The 26,035-nt window shown below is 45.9% G+C and overlaps 4 protein-coding genes across 5 annotated transcripts; 3 read left to right on the forward strand and 1 right to left on the reverse strand.

The window, feature by feature from the left end:
- On the forward strand, positions 1,721 to 6,811 carry LOC8064618. Its single transcript, XM_021466082.1, has 4 exons — positions 1,721 to 2,644; positions 5,424 to 5,664; positions 6,036 to 6,203; positions 6,350 to 6,811. Exons 1-4 carry the CDS (start codon positions 1,866 to 1,868, stop codon positions 6,677 to 6,679), a joined length of 1,518 nt encoding a protein of 505 aa, XP_021321757.1. The 5' UTR covers positions 1,721 to 1,865; the 3' UTR covers positions 6,680 to 6,811.
- LOC110429807 (purple acid phosphatase 2-like) lies at positions 8,838 to 12,704 on the forward strand. Its single transcript, XM_021446442.1, has 3 exons — positions 8,838 to 9,333; positions 9,462 to 9,780; positions 11,531 to 12,704. Exons 1-3 carry the CDS (start codon positions 9,136 to 9,138, stop codon positions 12,427 to 12,429), a joined length of 1,416 nt encoding a protein of 471 aa, XP_021302117.1. The 5' UTR covers positions 8,838 to 9,135; the 3' UTR covers positions 12,430 to 12,704.
- Positions 17,332 to 23,694, reverse strand: LOC8064619. 2 transcript variants are annotated; one of them, XM_021466228.1, is made up of 12 exons: positions 23,558 to 23,694; positions 23,113 to 23,413; positions 21,554 to 21,740; positions 21,428 to 21,477; positions 21,135 to 21,227; positions 20,929 to 21,017; positions 20,750 to 20,828; positions 20,352 to 20,434; positions 20,142 to 20,220; positions 19,347 to 20,070; positions 18,257 to 18,857; positions 17,332 to 17,944 (listed from the first exon to the last, which is right to left on the reverse strand). In XM_021466228.1, exons 1-12 carry the CDS (start codon positions 23,587 to 23,589, stop codon positions 17,809 to 17,811), a joined length of 2,454 nt encoding a protein of 817 aa, XP_021321903.1. In that variant the 5' UTR covers positions 23,590 to 23,694; the 3' UTR covers positions 17,332 to 17,808. The 2 variants fall into 2 exon arrangements, with proteins under 2 accessions (XP_021321903.1, XP_002443271.2); XM_002443226.2 differs by having other exon boundaries at positions 17,353 to 17,944; positions 23,113 to 23,410; positions 23,558 to 23,688.
- LOC8067218 (pentatricopeptide repeat-containing protein At4g02820, mitochondrial) lies at positions 23,573 to 25,984 on the forward strand. Its single transcript, XM_002442189.2, has 3 exons — positions 23,573 to 23,795; positions 24,067 to 24,364; positions 24,526 to 25,984. The coding sequence occupies exons 1-3, from the start codon at positions 23,701 to 23,703 to the stop codon at positions 25,780 to 25,782; spliced, it is 1,650 nt and encodes a 549-aa protein (XP_002442234.2). The 5' UTR covers positions 23,573 to 23,700; the 3' UTR covers positions 25,783 to 25,984.

The following is a 26,035-nucleotide window of genomic DNA, read 5'->3' on the forward strand; positions in this document are numbered from 1 at the left end:
TCGTAATGCAATGCAGTTTCAGAACATCAGAGAACTCAAGACATATATAATTGACGTCAGATATTGATGAAATTTGGAAGGCCCATGATTATCCTTAATCGTGCAGTGATACCTACAGAGCAACAGTCTTCTAAATTTACATGCTACAGATGGCTATGCGAAAATGAAGTTGAATTTGTCTTATTGCTCTCAATTGTTGGATGATCAATCTCTAATAGGACTTATTGCTCTCAATTGTTGTACACTTCAGAGTTATTATTTTATCAGAGCTCCATCTAGCTGCTGAAACTTTTCACCAGTCGATTCCACCGTGGCATGAGGTGTCCAACTGGCCTCTCCCATTACCCTGACGGCCAGCGTCCCCACCGCCCCGCCTTGCTAGCTTCTTGAACACCACCACCGTTGATCCAACAAGTTACGGTCAGCCTCGCTCCACGTTTTTTCACGCAAATAGGTTCAGCTGCACAAAACTCTGCTCCATAAAAAAAAGTGGAGTTGTGACTAAAAAGGTACTTTAGAAACTCTAGATTGCACAAACCCTGTTCTAGAAGTTACAATTATTATTTTGGTAGAATTGGTGTAAGTAATAATTTGGGTATAGAGAGAACAAATATTCCACCTAGTTCGTACAACACATTTAATCTAGGTGTGGAACCCCTAAAACATCTGTTTTTTTTTTCTTCTTATAATATCCTCAAGAAATTTATTGGAGGGAAGCTTTTCACCTGGTAAGAGTAAACAATTCCTTAAGACGTGTTTGGTTATTAGATGAGGTTTGCATTGTATATCCAGATGATGAGACGTATGTTAAGTGGAACCATATTTCAGGAAGAAAGTGTTTGGTTACCTGCATGAACTAATTCAACCACGTGTCATTCCATCATCCTGATCTTGCGTCCACTTAACCATGTCCAGGAGTAAAGCTCGATTTGAGCGTATCCCATCAGCGTGAATCCACCCGTGGTATTTACTCAACCAAATTGTTTCGGACACTCTATATGACTTTGCACGTGCAGGGGAACTAACCCAGTGTGAAGGAAGAGCTAAATTTTTCTAGAAGTTCGCATGCTAGTTAAATATTATTCCCTCCATTCCAAATTATAAGTCATTCTAAGAATCTTGGAGAGTCAAAGCATCTCGACCAAATTTATATGATAGGCTAATAACATTTATGCTAAATATTATTAGATTCTTCATTAATTATATTTTCATAGTATATCTATTTGATGCTATAAAACTTTATAATTTTTTTCTTATAATTTTGGTTAAACTTAAGATGCTTTAACTCTTCAAGATTTTTGGAATGACTTATAATTTGGGATGGAGGGAATAGTCTATAATAAGTGAAACAGATTAATTAGTGAGAAAGATGTAGAGATTAATTAAGGGTTCCTGATTTTAGTGTCCATGGCTCATCACTGACCCGGTGTACAAGTCTACGAAAATTACATGACGCATGCTGTCGTATATACCATCATGTATCAATGTATCATTGCACGGGATTAATTATATTTTTATATATTATGATATATATAGAAATCGACATGTTAGAATTTTATTATTATTTTTTTCATCTACGATTTTTTTTCATAGGCACAGTCTACTAGTAGCAATATACTCATTAGTATATTTCTATTGTGGGGAAAAAAATCAAATATGCCAACAAAAAGGTTTTTTGAACTTATAGATAGGAAAAAAATCAATTTCAAGAAGCGGCCGGCGATGCAACCTTCCAAAATACAATCCCCAACAGATCGAATCCCACGTATCCTACGTTTTCGCTACGTGCGTTCGTTCGTGTGCATGCCACCATTGACGCCGACGACCGGACGACGACGACGGCGGCGGCATTGGCACCGCCGTCCATGCCGTTCAACTTCGACAGACCGAGCAAGATCGTCGGACTCAACTACGACGACGACCATGTACTCCACGCCCGGGCCCTCCGGTTCGCGGTCACGCCGAACCCTTTCGGCGCCGGCACCGGCCAAAAGGACACGGAGGACGGCCGCCGGCTCATCGCGGCCGTCGGCGCCGCCCTCGCGCGGCGTGCCGCCAACAGCGGCAGCGGCGACCTGGAGGAGCTCGAGATCAACTTCGTCTACAGCTCCCCCCGGAACAGGTACATCGACATGGCGTCCGGGGGCTTGTACCTGTTCAGGCACGGCCACGCCGCCGACATCACGTCGGAGCACGTCGCCGCTTGGCTGCGCTTCGGCGAGCGTCGCGTGACCGGGCGCTTCACGGTCGCCGTGCCCGTGCCGCCGCGGCACGCCAAGACGACGAAGACAGCAGCGACCGCGGAGGTGCCTGCGCCTGAGAGGAAGAAGTCGCTCTTATCCGCCGCGATGCCGGCCTCGGCGAGAGCCGAGACGATGAGCCTCACCCTGGGGAACGCGACGCTCACCATTCCGGTCGCCGGCGCTGGCGCCTTCGCCGCGCTCAGCGACCTCCTTCTCAGCCACGCGCGGATCGAGCCAAACGGCGGCACCGACGAGCGCAACCTTGGGCGCCTGCTGTCGGCGTCCTGCTGCCCGCGCCTGCGCCGCCTCCGCCTCGCGCACATCGCGGGGCTCTCCGCGCTCCGCTGCGGCGCCCCCGCGACGCTCGAGGAGGTCCGGCTGGAGCACGTCCGCGACATGGCGTCGCTGGAGCTGGACTGTCGAACAAAATAGGATGCATAGAAGACTTATATGTGTCCCAGAAATAGTCGCATACATAAGTAGACAAATCTCAAATATATCATTGCAGTGTTTATTACATAGCGAAATATCATAAATCACATAGTCTCTTACATAAATGATAACAAGAAGTAAACAACGCTCTCGATGGAAGCTCCACACAGGGACACTGTTGACTGGTTGACTCCAAACCTAGTACTCATAACGGTAATCCTCATTTCAGTCATCTTCATTATCATATCCTGAGGTGTTGGGAAATTGTAAGAGTGAGCACATATCGTACTCAACAAGTATAACCAGGGGTCATGAGGCTCAAAAAGCTGACACTGGTTTGACTGCATTTAGCTTTTAATAGTGGATAGCATGTTCATAATTACTGGGCAATTGTCAAGGTAGCATAAATAATCCATTAATCCCATGATCAAGTGTAAGCATAATTAATCCATTGCATAAACGATAATCAAATGAACATAACAACTTAATAAGCTCATCGTCGGCGCAGCAAGAACCCCCAAGGCCGCTCATAACCGTGAGCACGGCTAGTATACCAGTTTTACACTCTGCAGAGGTTGTACATCTTTACCCATGAGTCATGATTTACCCTTTCGCCCGAGGTGATCAGCCTCTTAACCCACTTCCAAAGAAGGTCGGCAGGGATCACTACGAAGCCTTTCAAAAGTTCGTCTAACAAGTTAGGGCCGCAAGGTTTCCTTTGCGCGCAGATATAGAGCCCCCCTTCCGATGGCACAATGACTCGCAGCCTATACTCATACAGACAGAGGCCACACTATACCCAAAACGGTTCAGCCCCTCCGCCCTTTCGGGTAACCACTAACAAGCTAGAAAAGTGCTTTATACTGAGCTAAAGCCAGAGCCATTATAGCCCTCATGGTTGCACTGTTGTCCCGGTGATCACTTACAGACAAGATCTCATACAGCTATCAGTCATTCTTTTATGTTCATTGCATAGTTATTAATCATCTTACAAGATCATGGATTATATCAAGCACTAGCACATCTATACCAAATGCATATCAAGTAGGTAGCAAGGAATACAGGTAACAATCATCTATGATTTTGCTAAGGTCGACAAGGTGATAGCATGCATATGATATATATATATATGTAGTTATAAGTGAATAGGTAACAAGGATGATCCCAAGTTATACTTGCCTTGCTCAAAGCTCTCCTGAGCCTGCTGGTCCTCAAAAGCTTGGTCTTGGTCACCAACGTACGGCTCACCGTCTAATTCCAATCATCAATCAACAACACGCAATCCAATGGAGACAATCATACACAAAGCAAGCAAGATATAATTAGAACATTACACCAAACAGTGGTAAAACAAATATAAAAGTTTATGAAAATATTCTACGCAGTGCTACGATCACACAAACGTAAAGTTCACGAAAATCGGAATTAAAACGTGAAAGATATGAATTTTCTAAGATTTCCTATAGAGAAATAATTAATTAAATGCTACTGCAGAATTAAAAAGTTTCAAAACAGTAAACTAATATTTCTAACATGTAGAGCTCGTTGAAACGAATCTAACGAAATTTGGATGGACAAAAACGGAGTTAAAATGAGCATTTTATTAGCGTTACAAAATAAGTGGCAAAACTGTAATTAGCAGAAAACGTATTTTTCTTTTTATCCGACGAAAATACGTGTTTCAATTCGAGAAAACGTATTCTGCAGAATACGCTAAGGACCACGGGTCACTACTTCAATTTTTGCAGGGACTCTTAAGCAAAACGGCGGCCGAATCGGTATCTCCTTTTGTCGGCCGTCGATCTTCGATCGGACGGCTGCCAAACCACCCCGAGCCACCCCTGGCCGGCCGGCCGTCGGAAACAGGAGCCGACGCGGTGGCGCGCCATGGCTGGGAGCCCGAGCTCGCCGGAGTTCACCCATTCCTCGATTTCGAGCGCCAAACAACGAAATAAGAACACCAGGAGAGCGAGGACCTCATGACGAACTCACCAAGGCGCTTGGTTCGGCCCGAGAGGGAGCAAGGAGGGCTCTCCGCGGCGGCGGGTTGAGTTTCACTCGGCGAGATCCAGTTCACGACGCGCGAGGCGGTTAGGGCTCGTATTTGCGGCGTAGAGGGGAAAGACATCACGCGGGGCACTGCTTAGCATCTTATAGGGCTCGGGAAAGGCAAATCCCGTCCAAAATGGGATTCGTTCGTATCCGGAAGGAGAGGGAGGTCGTCTCGGTTGCGAAGAGGAAAGGAAGGAGGAGAAGGCGCCCGCTGCCATGCGGGCCCGCGCTGCCAGTGAGAGAAGCGGGGCGGGGCCCGGTCGTCAGCCGAAGGGAGAAGGAGGCGCGCGCGTTGGGCCGGGAGAGGAAGCTGGGCCGCGCGAGGGGTGAGAGGGGGAAGCTCGGGCTGCGGCCTGGGAGGCTTCCTTTCTCTTTTTTTTTTCTATTTCCAATTTTTTTTCTGTTTTGTTTTATTCTTTTTTTAAAGCCTTTTTCAAAAAGGATTTTGAGGACAATTAAATATAAACCAAATACAATCAACACAAAATAAAATATGTCTCAGCATGAATGCACAAAATCATGTTACTAAGCTTATGATAAATTTTAAATTTCTACAAAAATTATTTATTTGCTACATTAAATGCTCACTAAAATTCTTAAATAATTCAAATTAAATCCTATTAATTGAAATTCAAATTTTGGATGTTACATGGACGCGCCGGGCCTCCGGACGCTGCACGTCGCCGACTGCTACAGGATGGCGTCCGACGACGCGGCGGTCGCCATCTCGGCGCCGAGGCTCGAGACGCTGGCGTGCGCCGACATGTGCCGCCCGGAACGCCTGCGGTTCGACGGCGTGGAGACCGTCCGGTGCCTCGACAGGATCTTCCTTTGGTCGCACGGCCACCCCGTCGGCTACAGCAACGCCGGCGCCGTGTGGCTCCTCCGGAACTGCACCGCCGCCCACAGCCTCGGCGTGCACGTATCGCCGCCCGTGGTATATATGCATATATATAAATATATATTCTGAATCAGGAGTACATGATTTTCAGTTTGTAATCACATTAAATGTTTCATGTTGAATCCATTAAAAACGATTTTATAGTACCTACAAAGAAAGTCGTTTTTGATAAGGTTTAGGTCAAACATTGTAAATATAAATCATGAATAACTTTTAAGTTGTTGAGTTTAGAAATGTGAAAACCATAATAGATTTGTCTTGAAAAATATTTTTATAAAAAATATACATATACCACTTTTTGAAGTTAGGCTTTGAAAACCGTGTCGTTATCCTAAACGACTTTCTTTACAAATATAGAGTAGCATACTAAACTTCTTCTCTACTGCCCTTAAATCTTGGATCTGGAGGCAAAGAACTGGAGGGACATGGAGGAGATGATGAGCCCAGTGCCACAACTTCCTAGAATTACCAACTTGACCATAGATGCACAGTGGCAGCACCTTGAATCAAGCATTGCCAAACTCATTGCAAAATGTACTAGAATCGAACGCCTTTCAATTGACATCTCCAAGCCCGTGAGTCCAATAATCTTTTCTTTATATTATTGTATATTATGGCATCTGAATCTGATACTCATTGCAAACTCATTGTCTGAATTGACAGCTACTTCTTTTCCAAAACAGTAACATTGTCTGAATTGGTCAGTTTTAATTGTTTGCAGTGCGACCCGTGCTCTAATCCTCGTTGTTTCTGCACTCAAGAAGGCCTCGGTTGGGATGAGCAGAAGATCCATCTGGAGCGCCTTAACGAGGTGAAGATCACCGGCCTACAGCCATCAGATAGCCATTTAAGCCTTGTTGGACGCGTGATTGCGAGCGCACCTGCGCTCAAGAGGTTCACCGTGGAGCTGTACATTGGCAAGGAGCTGGACTGCAGCAGGATCCCTTGCAACAGAGGGCATTGGGCTCCTTGTGTGAGAGATCAAGAACAATCATCCAGAATTAGGGCCTATAACAAAGTGTATGAGTGGACACCGGATATAGGAGGGTAAGAATACAGAGGAGTAGAGATGATGGTAGAATATTCTATGCAGGGGTTTAGGTTTTGCAGGGTTTTCATCTATCAGTAATATTGTATGGTTCAGTTTAGCTGTTAAAATTGTTCTGGTTAGGAAGGATTTGTGTCGGCCATCGCAGCATATAAAAAAAGGAAATGTTTTGGTTTTCGTTGACATAGATCTTGTAACATGGCGGGTGAAAACCATAGTTTGGTTTTAGATATAGATGAAACCTTGATAGAGTACTTGTAATATGGCAGGTGAATATTTTATAGTTGATGACGGGGTTATGCAGTTAACCCTTGATAGGTTAGGGGGTTATATAGACTTTTAAATATGCCACATCAGCAAAACCACTTTCAAAACCGCCTCAGGGTGTTATTTAGACGGTTTTCAATAGTTTGAGTGGTAGAATACCTTGTTTTACAGGTGAGGAGGTGAAGTAGACAATCTTTTTCGCTTATAAATTAGATGATCGAAACAGAGGTTATAAGAGCAACTCCACCGTTGAGAAAAAACAATCTCCTCTCCCTATAATTGTCACATGGCAGAGTAAGATGAAGAAAAATTACTACAACAGATCCCCTTTCTTAATATTTTTTCTCAATTTTTAAAAAATTCTCCTTAATCCCTCAAAGAGAAGTAGCACCGAGCACCGATTTTTGTCAATCCCCTTTCTCCCTCCTCTGCAGCGTGGGGATCGACACGATGGAGGTATCATCGTAGCCCGCCGCCATCTTGCCATGAGAGAGAAGAGGGAAAGGAAAAAAAGAGAGATATGCCATTGACATGTCGGTCCACATAAGAAAAGGAGATGGATCTTTTTTCTCAATCCAGGAGCTCTCCTTGGAATTATCATTTGCACGGACACTACCGTTACAAACTATAGTTCATGTTGTAACAAGAGAAACGATTAGAGTACGTGTTGGCCTGTTGGGCCGGCCTCAAGATTGTCATCGATCCCAAACAAAGTGCAGTGTACTGATGACAGTATATGCTGGATCTCTAAGGCCTTGTTTAGTTCACAAAAAATTTTAAGATTCTCCGTCACATCGAATTTTTGGTTGTATGTATAGAACATTAAATATAGATAAAAATAAAAACTAATTGTACAGTTTATCTATAATTTACGAGATAAATCTTTTGAACCTAGTTAGTCTATAATTAGACAATAATTATAAAATGCAAACAGAAACGCTACAGTAGCCGAAAACCAAAATTTTTGTGGACTAAACAAGGCGTAAGTCGTGGTCATGGCAATGGGCATCAGCATCGCCAATCGCCATCTGATTCGGACCGCGGAGGGTAGAGATAGAGGTATATATTGTAGCCGTATAGGTCAAGTTGTGTGGGGGGCATTCACACTGCACTGCACGGCAGACACAAGGCGATTATATTATCACATACATTGTCCGGCTCCGGCCGTGTGAGAACAAGGCAGAGAGAGAGAGACGCAATATTCGACTCGCCTCCATCTTGCCATCATCAATGATAGTAGATAGATGCTCCAGAAAAAAAAACTGGCTGGCTTCAAAGTCAACTGCTTGCAGCTCCCTCCGTCCTTGTTCAAAGGCATGATCGAGGCGTGCTAATCAGCATATTCCCTCGGTAGAGGATTTAGATATCATTTAAGATAATAACACAGTCTCCAAAACATAGTTTTGATCTTTTATTTTTATAAACATATTTAGAAATTATATATATATATATAAGTATTTTTCAAAATAAATCTATTCATATAAATTTCATATTTGCAAATTTAACCATTTTAAAATATTGATGGTTTGTATTCCTAATATTTGATCCAAATCTTATCCAAAAACGACTTCTAAATTATATAAAGGCTTTGTTTAGTTCTGAATTTTTTTTGGTTTTGGATACGGTAGCATTTTTGTTTTTATTTGGCAAATATTGTCCAATCATAGACTAACTAGATTTAAAAGATTGATCTCATGATTTACAGGCAAACTGTGCAATTAGTTTTTGTTTCATCTATATTTGATGCTTCGTGTGCCGTAAAATTCAATGTGACGGGAAATCTTGAAAAGTTTTTGATTTATAGGCCACTTGTTTATATAATCCATGTCAAACTATATGTATGATATTTATATATAGGACTTGCCCCGTATGCCAAAGCACAATTCGTAGGATATTCTCCCGTGATTTTCGCATTCTAATAACTAGGCTAGATAGACCGACTCGGCTGAAGCCCGCCCAAGGAAACAGTTAACTTTTAGCTAATCTGTGTCCACCCCATATATAACCCAGCCTAACCCAAAAAGACCTCGTTGCATCTGTCTATCTATCTATCTATCTATCTATCTATATATACACCGTATCTCCAACTCCAATTAGCTGTGTTGTGGGCAACCAAGAGAAAAGAAAAGAAAAAAAAAAAAAAGCAGGGCAGGGAGCAGAGTAGTAGCGCAGCGCGAGCGCCAGCACGAGCAATGATGGGGGACGATCTCCTTCTCCGCCGGCGCGGGGGCGTCCTGTTCTTGGTCCTCTCGGCCGTGCTCGTGCTCCTGGGCGGCGGCGCGGACGCCGGCGTGACGAGCTCGTACCGGCGGAAGCTGGAGGCGACGGTGGAGATGCCGCTGGACGCCGACGTCTTCCGCGTCCCTCCTGGCTACAATGCGCCCCAGCAGGTAGGTCCGCCGCCGCCGGTGCCGGATCAGATTCTCCTCTCGTCCTGGCCACTCGCGTCGCGTACCATACCTTTCTTTTTCCTTTTTCCCATCCCATCATCGTCATCCACCAGTGAGATGAATCACAGGTGCACATCACGCTGGGCGACCAGGAGGGCACGGCGATGACGGTGTCGTGGGTGACGGCGAGCGAGCTGGGCAACAGCACCGTCAAGTTCGGGGAGAAGCCGGACCCGGAGAAGATGGAGCGCCGCGCGGAGGGGACACACACGCGCTACGACTACTTCAACTACACCTCCGGGTTCATCCACCACTGCACCCTCAAGCACCTCAAGCACAGCACCAAGTACTACTACGCCATGGGGTTCGGCCACACCGTCAGGACCTTCTCCTTCACCACGCCGCCCAAGCCGGGACCTGATGTCCCCTTCAAGTTCGGCCTCATCGGTAAGCAAACTGCAACTCTGCTAGCTCCAATCGTTGATTCCAATGTCGACTCTTCTCTTCCCCACAAAAATATCGTCTTTAAAAAAATCAAGGTTAAAATTACTGTTGACTTATTGTAGGAGAAAAATACCGTTGGTTGGAAGAAAAAATAGACTACGAACATGCTCTTAATACTCCTTCCGTACTATAAAAAAGACATTTTGGACAAATTTTGGTTTAAACAGTACGAATATAAATTACAAATAAATTTTAAGTGTTGTGTTTAAAAATATGAAAACCATATGAATAGATTTATTTTAAATATATATACCAGTTTTTGATAGATGTTTTTATACAAATAAGAAGTCAATGTTAGCCTTTGGAGATGATATCGTTGTTCCAAACGATTTTTGTATGGGTAAGGAGGAAATATTATCTTAATTTTTTCTAGAATTATAGGAAATAGCATCAATGCCTATGTATCTTAAAAAATTAATATGTTTCGTGTGAAATTATATTTCACTATTAATGTAACTATATAAACTTATATCACGTATAATAAATATTATTAGTTTACTTCTTATAGATATCTAATATAAAAAGATTTGAGATTGGTTGATTTCTAGAAGAATGAGAATGACATTCTTTTTTTTTTTCAACCGAGGGAGTAGTATAGCAATAGAAAATTACAGCTCAGGTCGACAAAAACGAGGTTGTTTGAATAGTACAACTACGTACTAGCTGGAATCTTGATTCGATGAGATCCTCCCATAAACGAGTTACAGGCATCCAATGGTTAAATACCAATAATTTATTTACCACTACATATTATATACTATTATATACCAATGTCCCAATCCCAACCATGATTTTATCTGAAAAAAAAAATAATCTTGCTACCATTGTACTGATAGTGCCATTGTCGGCTGTTGGCATGGACGTCAATCGCAATGTGTGGAATCAAGCTTCCATGCCGTGTAGAGCACTCGAGCAGGGATTCACAAACCTCGTAAAAAACTTCTATTCAGATTTGGCTCCTTTTTAATTCTACCAAACTAGGATATATTACGCACTGCTGTAGTACCATACCAATTCATTGAACTGAAATCCTGTAAGATGTCTCAATCCCAGCCATGATTTTATATATCTTACAACAAAGGGAATCTTGCTGCCACTGTACTCATAGTGTCATTGCTGCCCGTTGCGATCTGGACGTCAGCTGCATTGTACGCAATCAAGCCTGAGTGCCGTGTTGACCGGGGATTCACAAACCTCGTAGAAAATGTGTTCAAATTTGCCACTTTTCTAATCCTACCAATGTGAACAGTAAGAGTACCTACTACTGTGTAGCACTAAATTCAGATCTTGTTTAGTTCACTCTAGAAACCAAAAACTTTTCAATATTTCTCATTACATCGAATCTTACTACACATGTATAAAGCATTAGATATAGACAAAAATAAAAAACAAATTACACAGTTTGCTTTTAAATTGCGAGATAAATCTTTTAAACCTAGTTATTTTACGATTCGACAATAATTACCAAATAAAAATAAAAGTGTTACCGAAACCGAAAAAATTTTAGAACTATGAATGATGTATCAATGATTCAAGATGAATAAAGTGCGCCAAATGGCTTTCCCTCGAAAAAAAAAAAACAAAGCCTGAAGAAGTACGTCTATCATTTATTATCTCGTGCTGACGATGCTGCCGCCGACGACTCTGACCATGCATGACTGACTGACTGATGAGAGATGACTGAATAATGCAGGCGACCTTGGCCAGACGTTCGACTCCAACATCACGCTCTCCCACTACGACGACAACGGCGGCGACGCCGTCCTCTACGTCGGCGACCTCTCGTACGCGGACAACCACCCGCTGCACGACAACAACCGGTGGGACACGTGGGGCCGCTTCATGGAGCGGAACGCGGCGTACCAGCCGTGGATCTGGACGGCGGGGAACCACGAGCTGGACTTCGCGCCGGAGCTGGGGGAGACGACGCCCTTCAAGCCCTACACGCACCGGTACCCGACGCCGTACCTGTCCTCGGGGAGCACGGAGCCGTTCTGGTACTCGGTGAAGCTCGCCTCGGCGCACGTCGTGGTGCTCTCCTCCTACTCCGCCTACGGCAAGTACACGCCGCAGTGGACGTGGCTGCAGGCGGAGCTCCAGCGGGTCGACAGGACGACGACGCCGTGGCTCGTGGTGCTGATGCACTCGCCGTGGTACAACAGCAACAACTACCACTACATGGAAGGGGAGACGATGCGGGTGCAGTTCGAGAAATGGCTCGTGGACGCCAGGGCCGACGTCGTGCTCGCCGGGCACGTCCACTCGTACGAGCGCAGCCACCGCGTGTCCAACGTCGCCTACGACATCGTCAACGGGGAGGCGACGCCGGTGAGGGACGCCGGCGCGCCCGTGTACGTGACCATCGGCGACGGCGGCAACATCGAGGGCGTCGCGGATAACTTCACGCGGCCGCAGCCGAGCTACTCGGCGTTCAGGGAGGCGAGCTTCGGGCACGCGACGCTGGAGATCAAGAACCGGACGCACGCCTACTACTCGTGGCACCGGAACCACGACGGCGCCAAGGTCGTCGCCGATGGCGTCTGGCTCACTAACAGGTACTGGATGCCTACCGCCGACGACGACACCAACTGATCTGAGGAGTGATGATCGATCAGCGTCCCATTCGATCCTGCAGGGCACAGAGTTATGCAGTTTTCTTTCTCGATCGAACAAAAACATCATCGATGGCGATAGATCATCAGCCTTGATAAGATAGGTGTGCTAGCTAGCCCCTGTTTGTTGGTTCTCCAAAAACTGTTGGTTCAGTGGAACCTGAAAAACATGCAAATGCTGCAATGCAGTGAGTTTTATTAGTGATGATATGATGATCAATATATAAGAAAGAAATATATATGCTTGCGGCTCTAGAAATTGTAGCATCGCAGGTCGGCCGGTACCGAGTGTAGGTGCGACAGACGATCCGGAATTGCGCATGGAACCGTTGGTTGTTTTCTTTGGGAGGTTTGCGGCGGCAGCCCATGTGGGGTGTCCGTATGGAATCACAAACTCATCAACAGGATGGTCGGTCCGCTCTTGGATGCCATAGCTGCCGAAGCTAACAAGTCTAGGGAGTAGACGTCGAGTACGACCTCACTTACCTTTGTGGTCGTGGTCGTGGTTGTGGAGGTTCTCCACTCCAATGCAGGGCCTCATCAGCCTCACGCTTGGAGAAACTTGGGCCAGTGCATGCAGTGCAGAAGGAACGGAGTGCGCATCCCCTTCAATCCCTATCTTCCACTTCCACAGTGGTCGGTCGACGGACGCCTATTATCAAAGGTTCAAAGTTAGGCTCCACTAGACTGAATGTGCAACTGGGCTTCGCAATTTGCCTTTTATCAATCATGATGATAATTCTCGCCATTTTTGCCTTTTTATCAATCATGCAAGATTCCGAGGCTAGCTAGTACTCCTGTCTTTTTGGATTTTTTTTTTCTATGGACTTTAGTACACCACGCGTGCGTAGGTACACAAAGGCCTTGTTTAGTTAAAAAAAATTAGAAAATTTTTTAGATTTCCCGTCACATCCAATCTTCCAGCACATGTATGGTACGAGACGAATCTTTTGAGCCTAGTTAGTCCATGATTGGACAATATTTGTTAAATACAAACGAAAGTGCTACAATATCCATTTTACAAAACTTTTTGGTACTAAACAAGGCCAAAGCTCAACCCACACACGTCCTTCTTCTGCGTGCGCACGTCTTCTCTTCTTCCTCCTGCGCTCCCCACCCGGCTTCGGTCCACGACCACGGCCAACCCTGTTGAGCTTCTCCTCTAGACCTGATGCGAGTGCCCCCCTACATCCACCACCTCCCAGGCTCCAACGGTGTGCCACACACATTCATTGCCGCCACAATAATCCCAAGGCTCTCCAGATCTGATGCAAGTGCCTCTCGCCTCCAGCACCTCCTCGGCTCCAGCACGTGTCGCCGCCTCCGCCATGTCGCCACGATAATCCCAAGCTTCTACCCTTCTTCTTGGCTGGATGCCCCTGCCATCGGCATCATGTAATCAGCCTCTCCCACTGCCCAACGGGCGGCGCCCCCACTGCCCCGCCCTCAACTGCCGTCTAACCACTAACGCTGCTGGTCTGGCATCCTCCCCAAAAACTTCCTTCTAAGCTCGGAGAACATGAAAATCCTCCTAACCACGAACCTTAACATCACGACCTTCTTCTCCAGCGACGGAGGCTAGGTGAGTTCGTCTTGACACCCATGCATCCGACGCCCCAAACCCCAAACCTAGAGAACATCGGATGGTCCAGGCGGCGCACAATGCGAGCATGCGCTGTATTGAAGTAGTTGTTCGCAACATTGTGAAAATAATGGATATTATGAAGCTACATAAAAGATACTTTGTAAATTTTCAATAAGTAACAAAATATATAGTAGGTTCACAAAAAAGTGACAAAATATATATAAAAAATGTATGCTTTCTATTTTTTTTCAAACTCACAGTACGTCCCATAGTTAATTAAATGAGAAGTTGTGTAGAACATCAAATTATTTACATTTAATTGTATCACAACGAAAGGGTAAAATGAACTTCTCATTAATTAGACCATTTATGGAACTCAATTACAAAATTAATAATCTTGTTGTCCTCAAACTGTTATTTGAGATATATCACATGTTTATGTGTTGTTGCACCTTTTGTAGCTGGTTAAATAAAAATTGGTGCGTGTTTACAAGCTGTGCAGTATCGAAATATAAAACAGATTACAGCGGAACATTTGTAAATATCCAATGAATGCTTGTAACCCGATGAGGAAAGGATTACGGAATTTAAGTAATCATATAGCCTTTCATTTAAGTAATGGCTATTGCTTCCTAATGCACTTAATAATTATGTAAAATCTATTCATGGGATAACATCACCGTGGTTGCAACGGCATTCCGTCGGAGATCGAAAGGGGTACATGCCAACAAAATTGAGCACTTGACAAATGAGACACGACGGCTTCCGGTGCTGCTCGACAAGGATGGGGGTTGCCGGAGTAGATGTAGCTAGTTCAAGTGCTACTGGACGAGGATGTTTGTTGCTTCCGCCATAAAACTCCAAAGTTAAGCGTACTTGACCTAAAAAAATTTAGGGATGAGTGACCGACCGAAAAGTACTTTCGAGTGCACATGAGTGAGGACAAAGTGTGCAGAAAATACTAGTATTGGTCTGTGAAAAAGCTGCCAGATGTATAATATTATCAGAGCCGACTCTCGCCTGACTATGTCCTAGAAAAGCTGTCAGATGTGCGGGACGTTACAGAATGATATCAGAGCCGACTCTCGCGGTTTCACGGGCGTGTGTGTCATAGTTGCGCAGGCATAGTGCGCATAGCTAGTGTGGTCCCGAAGGGGTCACACAATATGACACATGCGCTGACGCTGGACACATTGAACGTGACCAAGAGGGGACGTTGTGCTGACACTGGACACATGAATGTGGCCAAGAGGGGACGTTCCTGGCTTGGGGTCGACTGATGAGGATTTCAGTCTCTTAAGGGGTTGAGGATGTAACACCCGGCCCAGGGCTTAATAGAATCAATAGGATACTTATATCAATAAGTTGTTGACTGACGAGGACGTCAGTCTCTTAAGAGGGTGAGGATGTAACACCCAGTCCATGGCTTAATAAGATTAATAGGATACTCATACACCAATAAGTTGCAACTTCTTTTCCGCGTGCTTGGTTTAGAGAAATTCAGGGTTGGGTAACCGACCGGAAAGTACTTCCCGCGTGCACATGAGTGAGGACAAAGTATACAGAAAAGAGTAGTATTGGTCTGTGAAGGCTGACAGCTACCAGATGTAAGCGGGCCCGGCCTCGTGAAGGCGGGACGTTACAAGAATGGTTTCTCGGACAGAAACTTTTCCCAGTTAATTTCTGCGATGCAGAAGGGATCAATACAGAAACATCTTTTGTTAGAGATTAATTAGAAATGCATAATTTGCTAATACATATACAGCAGATGGAGCTAGACTTGAAACTTATGTGGCAAGGGAACTATATATGCATGACAGATTAATAGCAAAATCTCATTGCCTGATGTACCACTTGCACCTGTATGGATTGGCGTCATTAGAGCAACTCCAAGAGCATATCTGAATTTAGATATCTAAACTAGCTCTCTAAAACTATTTAGACTCTCAAAATAAGCACCGTCCGCAGCAGAATCTCTAAATCAAGCTAGCTATTTTTTGAATCCAACCTTCGGCACCGGCAAGTCACTGGTTCATCTGGGATTCTTGCTCGTGTGCATCTATTGCTCTAGATTAATCTCAAGAGGATCAAAGCGAGGATTGAAGCTGGAACATTTAAGGTCTGCTGTCTGCACCCACCCGGTGATGCTTTTGTTTCTTCAGGTTCTTCGAGTTCAGGAGATCAAGAGCGAGCGTGGCTACAGTACGGGTAAGAGTACGAGTGCTCTGTGTGCGGCGCGTTATTGTCCTCATACCAGGCACTCGATGGGCACAGAAAAGACACCAGCGACGTCCGCCGCATCGGCTACCGGCGATGTGGTGTCGCCCCAAGGTATCGCGGTAGTGCAAACACGGAAGGAGCAAACCCAGAAAGGGTGATGAATGACACCCACGCGGGAAACGCTGGATCACTCAGGATGGCGAGCGAGGTCAGCTCGCCTATTCTGCCGAGCGACTTTTGCGGTATAGCGCAACAGCTATTTTAGAGAGGCAGATGACGAAGCTGTTGGACCGTGTTTTTTTTATTGATGACGAGTGACATACCTATTCTCTTGGAGATGCTCTTAGCATATGCGGCAACAGAGCAATATATATTAGTCTAGGGTACTTGATCGAATTTTGGAGGAAAGAAGAATACAATAATCTACTAGTTTAGCTCACTTTCACTTTCATGCATGGAGTTGGTCGCGAGATGACGGCGAAGGGCGAACAATGGCCACACAATAGCCTTGGACTGAGATATCGTCTATGCACACAAATGCCGGTTTGGCGTCTTGGCAATGTTTTCGTCGTGAGCGATGAGGATATGACACCTTCGATTGTTGATAGAGTTTCGCTTCAGCGGATGAAATGAAAGGAAACCATGCATGATGTCGTTGTTTCCCGTCCAGCAGTGAACACTTGCCTGGTGTAGCTTGTCGGCCATCATTCCGGGCCTGAAGTTGTTCTACTTCACGATCTTGAGGATATCCTTGTCGTGATCTTGCTCTTCCCTGTGCCATACGGACTATACCAAGATCTCCATGTCGGGATCTTCCTCTTCCCAGTGCCATACTAGTCGACCAACACAGATAGGGGACACCAGGCAGCGGCTGGCTCTCCAAGCAGCCGTATGTGTCCATGATGATGCTGTTGTCGCCTTTGTATTCACCACATTCGCCTTCATGAAAATTCCCTTTGAAAACCACTGGTGGTGAGTCGATGAGCAATTGAGCATGCTAGATGGTCGAACGCCGCCTCCGTTTTGCACCACCTTCTATCTGTAGACAAATTATTTACTCTCACAATATGCAACAAGAGAACAAAGTCCCACCAGGCATTGGCCAGCAAATAACACCACCAAATAAGTCAATAGCCAATTGTTCAGAAACTCATCCAAAAACTACATGTACAATACACTCCAGATATGACGGCGCTACCTGCTGCTTCTTTTACATCATACCAAGGTAACCTAAAACCTCCTCAGTTTCCCTACCCTAACAGATCGACGAATCTAATGGAAAGCCAATGGGCTTCCGATCGACAGCATCAACACCAAAACAAAAGTCTGTCACACGCTAGGCTAGCGAAACATGGCACAACAGATGATGTTGCGCTCAGTGTCTCGTCCAGTCAGCAAAAGCCCGAGAGGCAGGGCATTCCCTCCCATGAACAGCAGGTGGTCACCGCTGTGCTTCAGAGGGTGTCAAACCTCAAAGGAGAGGACTCTACCTGCCATAATCATGGCAATGGGTAGAGTCAGAACAGGTTCTAAGCTGCATATGGGGAAAAGGTTTCATCGCTTCCCGCCCTTTGATCTTGAAGCAATCAGGCGGATGGCCTGCTTTCCTAGCTCCACGTTCTCAGACCTGCCATTGTCTAACTGAATACACAGTGTGCCACCGATGACATTCGACACCATCCCTTGATGCCTGCCAAGATGAATACTAGTATGAGTACATATGTTTTTTTCTCAGTAATAATAAGAAAAGATACACAATCAGATATACTGAGCAAGGAATGTCAGTTCCATCATCAAACGGTGTGCAAATAGTAATTGTGTTACAGGAGACATATTGGGCATCAGGAACGTCCATTTAAAATGGAAGACTCCATAAAGCGGTGCAATTGGCTAAACATGTACTTTCCCTCAAACTGCTACTGAACGAAATGGAGGTAGACTTCATGACCAGCATAATATATAAACAAAACTGCAACGAAAAAATGTTGAAGGGAGAACTAACCATTTGCCATCAGAAGTTAGATGGACCTCAATCCTCTTTCCAATCGCATCCTTGCCCAACTTGCGTAGAATCCAGTTTGCATCCATCACTTCATCATCTGTGCTCTGCTGATGCCTCTTGGCTGGAGTCGTACCATCCAAACCATCTGCCTTCTCCATTGAAGGCCTCTTCCTCTTTGACCTCTGGCCTTTAGCAACATTTAACTGCTCCTCTTGCTGAGAAACCCAGGAGGTCGGCTCCTCTGGTTGAGAGGCCTGGGTGTTTAGCTGCTCAAAATGTGGACGCTTAAATTTGAGTTTGAGCAATGATGGCTTCAAATTATCAGGAGAGTCAGCAGTTCCTTGGTTCTCATCCACCTGACTAGAATGATATTGTTTTTGTGCAAATGATCTGTTTCTACTACCAGTTTCATTTGCATTTTCCATTCCAGAAATTAGAGCATTGCTCCTTTTCCCAGTTGCATGCTTTTTTGAGGTACCAAGATCACCCAAAAGGCTATTTCTTTGCGGTGCCCCAGTCTCTCTAACTAACTTCATTACACTTCTCTCTTTTACCTCACTTCTTGAACTTTTCAGCTGGCTTGTAACATCTACTTTCCCTCCTGAAAGAGGCAATGAGTGTGAAAACTTGATTAGTCCTCAACATAGCATCACCAGAATGCAAACCATAAAGCAAAAGTTTCAGGAACTTATTTCAAAATGCAGTCAATATCCAACAAAGAATTAATAAATAACTTCATGGGTACAAGCAGAAAGTAATATCAGGTGCAGTTAATTTGAATTTAGGAATGGGAACAATAGTGTTACAGGAAGACAGCAATGCTTCCTAAAATTAAGCCCTCAATGGGAACATTTGGGCTTTTGGCAAAAATGCTAGGATTTCAAATTTCAATCAGAAGAACAGAAAAGAATGCCTTTGGACTACCATCAAAATACAAACTGCTAACTGTTTGCATGCCCATAGGATACCTTGTAAGCAAACAAAACTATTAGCTCCTGAAGCATATGCTTGTGCAGCTAACACATGTATTATATATATAGCAGGGAAATAGAACTGGTAAATGGTGAACTTCCGCAAAATGGCCACATACCATGTATTGAACCCAGATCTTGCTCTCTTTGAGAATTGGACAGTTCTGACTTAGGAGAGCCACTCCTAGTTTTATGCCGCGAACCAAGATGAATAACCAACTTGGTAGCTTTTCCAGTGTCATTCTTGGGGGTATTTTCTTCACCATCTTTGTAATGCAAAGTTGAAACCTTACTGCCTTTAATCTTGACTTTGGGTATCATATCAGCATTGTTTGGCACAGCTTTCTTGGATGGAGATTTCAAACTCTTCTCTGAACTTCGAGTTGAAGATGAAATGTAGGCATTATCATCATTCTTAAAAGGGCTCCTATCATGATTGCCATCTATACTTTGATCTCCCAAACGGCTATTTGGTAATTTAACATCATGCCTTCTCTCCAGAAATATTTCATCATGGCCATCATCTGTTTTATTACCCTGGCCACCTTTCTTTTTGGAAGACTTCTTATTTGATCCAGGGCTCTTAAAAACAATCTTCTCTTGCTCAGGTGTATCTGATGGAGGCTTACTACTGTTGCTTTTTAATGAAAACTTTAGAGTATTTCTACTCTCATTTTTCAATACATATGCACCGAGTTTCTCATCATCTGAGTTTGGATAAGGTGGTGACACATCTTCAGGAGAAGGTAGTGCAGCAGCAGCCCGCAAAGTAACCATAAGTTCATGATCGACAACATCTCTCCTCTTCCAAAGCTCCCGGATTGCATCCTCAGTGTCCCGGATCTGATGTGAGCAAAATGGGCATTAGATGACACAATATAGCAGCAAGCCATGATGACAGAAGTAGTTATCACCTGGGAGCATTCACCACGGCATGCTGCACATGTGTACTGAAGGTTTTGGTCAGCTTGAAATTCTTGGTACTTTTCGTCACTGCGTAACAAATGGAACAGCAAAGCAAACACCCAATGAGAAGAAAAGGGAGGGGAAAAGGAGGCAATATATATAGTTGAAACAAATATGGGTATTATTCAAACAAATACATAGGGTTCACTCATACAGACCTGATGCCATCACACTCAATATGCACCCATTTTTCACAAACATCGCAGCAAACCATAGGTATCACTTCAGAGTCTCTATAAACCTGAAAAGGGAGGGAACCCAAAGCAGGATATATCATATAAGCATAAGTCAACAAAACGAAAACATAGTATTTATGAACCAAGGCTACTCATACTTCGGACTTAAAAACTGAAATGAAGTCTCAGTCAAAGAGGCTTCAAACTACAATATAAACAAATAACTTCCATCACTAAAATATCTCGTGCAGGCAACCACTATCTTGTAAGGTGATGGGGAAGAAACGAGAAAACATAGGAACTCCAAGATTGAACAGAGCATGATAAATTTCAAAAGCTAAAATAAATCATTTTTGGTACTGAGATAATAGCACTTGTACCTTCAAGCAAATTGGACAGTAGTTTCCTTTCACAAACAATCGCCCACACGCATCACAACATGTGTACCCCAAAAACCACCTATATTTCCAAGTTCATAGTGTTACACAGAAACAAAACGTACAGCACAAGACATCTGGTAATCAATACCAGTTAGAGAGATGAACATTTGAATCAGTACCTTGTGCTATGGCCACTACCAGGCACACCAGATCCACAGCTGTGGCACCTTGTGTGTTTTGGACATAAATATGGTCCATGGGTAACATTCTGCAATGTTACACTCAGTGTTCAGTGATGACAAACAGATATAAATGCAATCTAAACAAAAAATGGGCGGTTGTGGAGAAGAGAGGGGGGGGGGGGGAGAGTATACAATAAATTCACCTTGTGTGATGGTTGCTGGCAGTAACAATGATAAGCGCCATCACACCTTTTACAGAACATTAACTTATTGGGATCACCAGGACGTCGGCACACCTATATAGATGGCAAGTATTGATATAACACCAAATCAAATGCAGAATCTAGTAATACTTACAATGTAATAGAAGCGTTACATGCTTTCAGGATGCAAATTCAAACATAGCACAAGAACTAGAATAAACAGGGTAAAATTGTTCTTGACTGAGGACTTGTACAAGTTCAGGATAATAGATGGAAATAGAAAGACAACGGACCTCACAATTGCGGCAAGACGGACAGACCCATGAGCTCCAGTGGAAAAGGTCTAGAAGGAACATTAACTTATCAGAGCAAGTACATGAATGAATAGGTGATGAAGAGACTATAAAAATTCAAGTTACCTCTATGTTCCCCCCAGCTTTTCAAACAGTTTCTATGATACCGTTTGCTGCAGAGTTTACATGGAAGCATTTTGGCAGCTTTCGTGCTGCCCTCATTTTCTCCAGAAAAGCATAAACGGCACATAACCTTGACAGCAGCATTTCCTTGATCCTCTCGATCCCACTCGTCTTCATCTCCTTCTGCCTCCTGAAAAAAGGGCAGAGACCATGTATTAAGAGATTATAAAGTATAGTAATATGGAAGTATAGCATTCGACATTGTTGGCATCAACTAAAGATGCAACTAGTACAAAACCTAAAAGATCTTATTGGCTAGTAAAATTGTGGACCACGATGATGAGAAGCTTATATCCCAGGACTAAGCATTACTGCATCTGGTGAGTCAAAAACAAAAAATGCGATACCAGTAGTTTATTGTGGAAAAATAATAAGATACTGTTTAGAAGAAATTAAAGTTACCTTTGAAACCTAGATAAATAGCTAGATGATAACAAACAAGTTTTGGCATTCTGTGTTCCTGCATGGTAAGTCATACAGGCATACAGCACAATCAACATTAGTGTACATGCGAAGCTCCATGAGACACAGGTCTGTTTCCGAAGCTTTGGTTCATTTATAGTAACATACAACGTTATCAGCAGAAATAAACCTACATGGGCATAAGTTATATAGCTCCAAGGCTCTCCTAAAGAATTTCTTTAGCCGTTTCTCACCAGTGAAGGCCTAGGTAACGTCTAAGAGCACACCATGCACAACACGACAACCACGTGTACACACGAGCTCAAAATTCAAGCACAACTGTTTTTTTTTCATGCCACGCGTCACCATGCATGTAACCGTTTCGAAAGATTCACAATATCATTTCACATCCAACACTTTAGGAAGATTAACACGAAAACTCAGGCAGTTGAGCATTAAAAAAAATCACAGTATTGCCGTACAGCCATACCTCACCAAACATCAATGCCTTACCAATTCGGGCACTAAACCTAAAACCCTAAAATACAACTCCCTCTGTCGGTCCATCCTAAATTACAGACAGTTTTAGCTGTGTTCTAGATACGTAGTTAGACGTAAGCCTATATTTAAGTGCACCGCAAAAGCTAAAGCCAGCGCAAATGCTGTCACCCCCAGATCAGCATTAGCAATGTCATGGCAGCGTATACCCGCTGATGCTCAGTGACTTGAATTTGCGCGCCAACACCCCCATGACGGTGCTAATTTCCCACGGCAACAGAATCCCAGTGCTCGGCTGCCCCAGAATTCCCAAAAGGAACAGTCTTTCATCGACTGCACCCCTATAAACCTCAACACAAAAGGATGCAAACTCCTACATCAGGCACAAATCAGGTTCCTTTGTCCCAACCCAGAATTCCAAGTAATTCATATCATAGCAAAACACCACGAGCAGCCCACAGCCACACAATCGAGCACGAAGATAAGGCACGCTACTAGGCACACAAAAAAAATTCTCCCACGAGCACAGCAGGGCAGCAAGCACAGTACCCACGGAAGAGATGGAGAGGGAGAGGGAGAGAGAGAGAGAGAGATCCGCTGACCGGTGATCCGTAGGCGCCGCTCTCGAAGCGCCTGGCGAGGTCCTCCGCCGCGGCGGCGCCGCGCTGCGCCGCAGCCCGGCGCGCCTCGTCCTCCCCATCCTCAGGGGCGGGCTCCAGGGGCGGCACCTCCACCTGCACCGTCGCCGCATCCGCCGCGGCTGCCCCGGCCGGCCGCAGCAGCCACGGATCCGCCAGGAACCCCTCGAGCGCCGCCGCCGCGCCCGCCCATACCGCACCCCCTCCTCCCTTGTTGCTCGCCGCCGCGGCTCCGAACCCTAGCTCGCAGTCGCACACCCTCCTGCTGCATAGGAACAGAGAGAGACAGACAGAGACGCCCCCGTCCGTCAGAGCGCGCGGGCGTTACAGACAAGGAAGAAGGCGGAGGCGGAGGAGGGAGGCGGGGGGTGACGGACGAGACACAGAGAGGGGAGTGAGGGGGGCTTACCAAGTGATGGGGCACGCGACGTGAAACGCCATGGGAGGGAGGCGGCCACAGCCCCCAGATGGGTTGGGTGGTGTTTGGACGCGTTTTGGGGGAAATTCGGGCTGGATTCGCGTGGGATTTGCGTTTGGCAAATTCCGATTTCGATGCGCGCGGGCGGCGACGAGGAGGAGCACGGCGACGAGGACTCGAGGAGGGTTAGCCACCAGCGGGGTGGTTTTGCGGATAGGTCCCTGCACGAGTAAGTTTTTTTGTCTTTGTACACAAGGCTTCTGGGTGGGCGGAGGTTCTGGGTCTGGGAGATTTTGCGTGGAGGCTCCTGTTAAGATGCGGAATTGGTAAAAGGGCCGAACTCCTACGGCGCGGAAGCGTGGGCCCCTCTAGACCGAACTGGGCTTGTGTGGGCTTTTTGTTTTTTTTTTTTTGAGGGCATAAAAAAGGGGGCGTTTGTTTTGGGCCCCAAGACTGAACTCCGGGCCTCACTGCTCCTTCTCCCTCTCTATACTATATAGGCCGGCGAGGAGGTCTTGGGCAGCTGGCCTGCGGACCAACGACCAAGCCATGCTCGCGGCCACCGGCGGTAGGCTGTTCTCCGCGGCGTCCGCGCGAGGCGGTCACGCGGGCGGTGGTGTCTCCGCGGGGAGTGGGGACACGCTGGGGAAGCGGTTGCTGAAGCTCATCTACCCGAAGCGGAGCGCGGTGGTGGTGCTCCGGCGGTGGGCGGAGGAAGGCCGCACCGTGGAGAAGTACCAGCTCAACCGCGTCGTCAGGGAGCTTCGGAAGTACGGCCGCTTCAAGCACGCACTCGAGGTACGTACACCGCCCGACCATTCCACCGCGGGACGCCTCGGAGGTTTTCCTGCTCGCTCGCTCGCCACCTGCTCGACGTATTGCCAGCCTGATGATTCCTCTGACTGACTGACGTGAGCCCCGGCTCGTCCCGTCCCGTCCCGCGCCTACCCGAACTGCAGATCTGCGAGTGGATGCGGACGCGGCCGGAGATGCGGCTGCTGCCGGGGGACCACGCGGTGCACCTCGACCTGGTCGCCAAGGTCCGGGGGCTCGCCAGCGCCGTCAAGTTCTTCGAGGACATGCCGGAGCGCGCCAAGGCGCCGTCCACCTGCAACGCGCTGCTGCACGCGTACGTGCAGCACGGCGCGAGGGAGAAGGCCGAGGCCATGATGGCGGAGATGGCCCGTGCCGGGTACCTCACCTGCGCGCTGCCCTTCAACCACATGATGTCGCTGTACATGGCGAGCGGCGAGCTCGAGCGGGTGCCGGAGATGATCAAGGAGCTGAGGAGGTACACGGTCCCCGACCTCGTCACCTACAACATGTGGCTCACGTACTGCTCCAAGAAGAAGAGCGTGAAGAGCGCTGAGAAGGTGTTTGCTCTCATGAAGGATGATAGGGTGGTTCCTGACTGGATGACCTTCAGCTTGCTCGGTAGCATCTACATCAATGCCGGACTCCATGTCGAGGGCCGGAACGCGTTGGTGGAGATGGAGAAGATGGCCTCCAGGAAGGAGCGAGCCGCATACTCGTCACTCCTCACCCTGTATGCGAGCTTGTCAGATAGAGGGAACTTGGACAGGGTGTGGAATAAGATGAGGGAAACCTTCAGGAAGTTCAGCGACACGGAGTACAAGTGCATGCTCACTTCCCTCACGAGGTTTAACGACATAGCTGCAGCAGAAGGCCTTTACAGGGAATGGGAATCAGCGTCGGGAACACGTGATTCAAGGATCCCGAACACGATCCTTTCGTATTACATCAAGAATGGCATGATCGAGAAGGCAGAGAGCTTTCTTGGCCAGATTGTGGAGAAAGGAGTGAAACCCAGCTATAGCACATGGGAGTTATTCATCTGGGGTTATCTCGGCGACAACAAGACGGACAAAGTCCTTGAGTGCCTGAAGAAGGCCCTCTCAAGCTTGGAGAAATGGGAGCCAAACCATGAGCTCGCCACCGCGATCTTTTCTCAGGTCGAGAAGACAGGTGACATTGAAGCTGCAGAGAAGCTCCTAGTCGTGTTCCGGGATGCAGGGTATGTGACCACTGAGATGTACAACTCGGTCTTGCGCACTTATGCAGAGGCCAAGCTCATGCCTCTGATAGTTGACGAACGCATGGAGCAAGACAAGGTGGCCATGGATGTGGAAACCAGGAGATTGTTGAGGTTGACCAGCAAATATCCAATCGGTGAGGTTTCAACATTGATGTCTTGAGGTGTGCCAATAATAGAAGGGGTGTTTCAGGATGCAATGTGTACATGCCCATATGTTTTCGCGCACTTCGGTTTTGAAGTACAAAATGCAAATAACAATCATTTAGTTTTGAAGTGCAATACAGAGGGGTGTGATTTTGCATACTAACTCATATTTTTTGATTTGCTGAGATAAGGAACCAGATACAGTGTTTACAGTTGTTCATCATTCTGCCCTCAGATTATCCAAACCTAAAGTTCTCTTTTGAAATGAT

Source organism: Sorghum bicolor, chromosome 8 (assembly GCF_000003195.3).
Source record: "Sorghum bicolor cultivar BTx623 chromosome 8, Sorghum_bicolor_NCBIv3, whole genome shotgun sequence".
In the NCBI taxonomy this organism is placed as follows: domain Eukaryota; kingdom Viridiplantae; phylum Streptophyta; class Magnoliopsida; order Poales; family Poaceae; genus Sorghum; species Sorghum bicolor.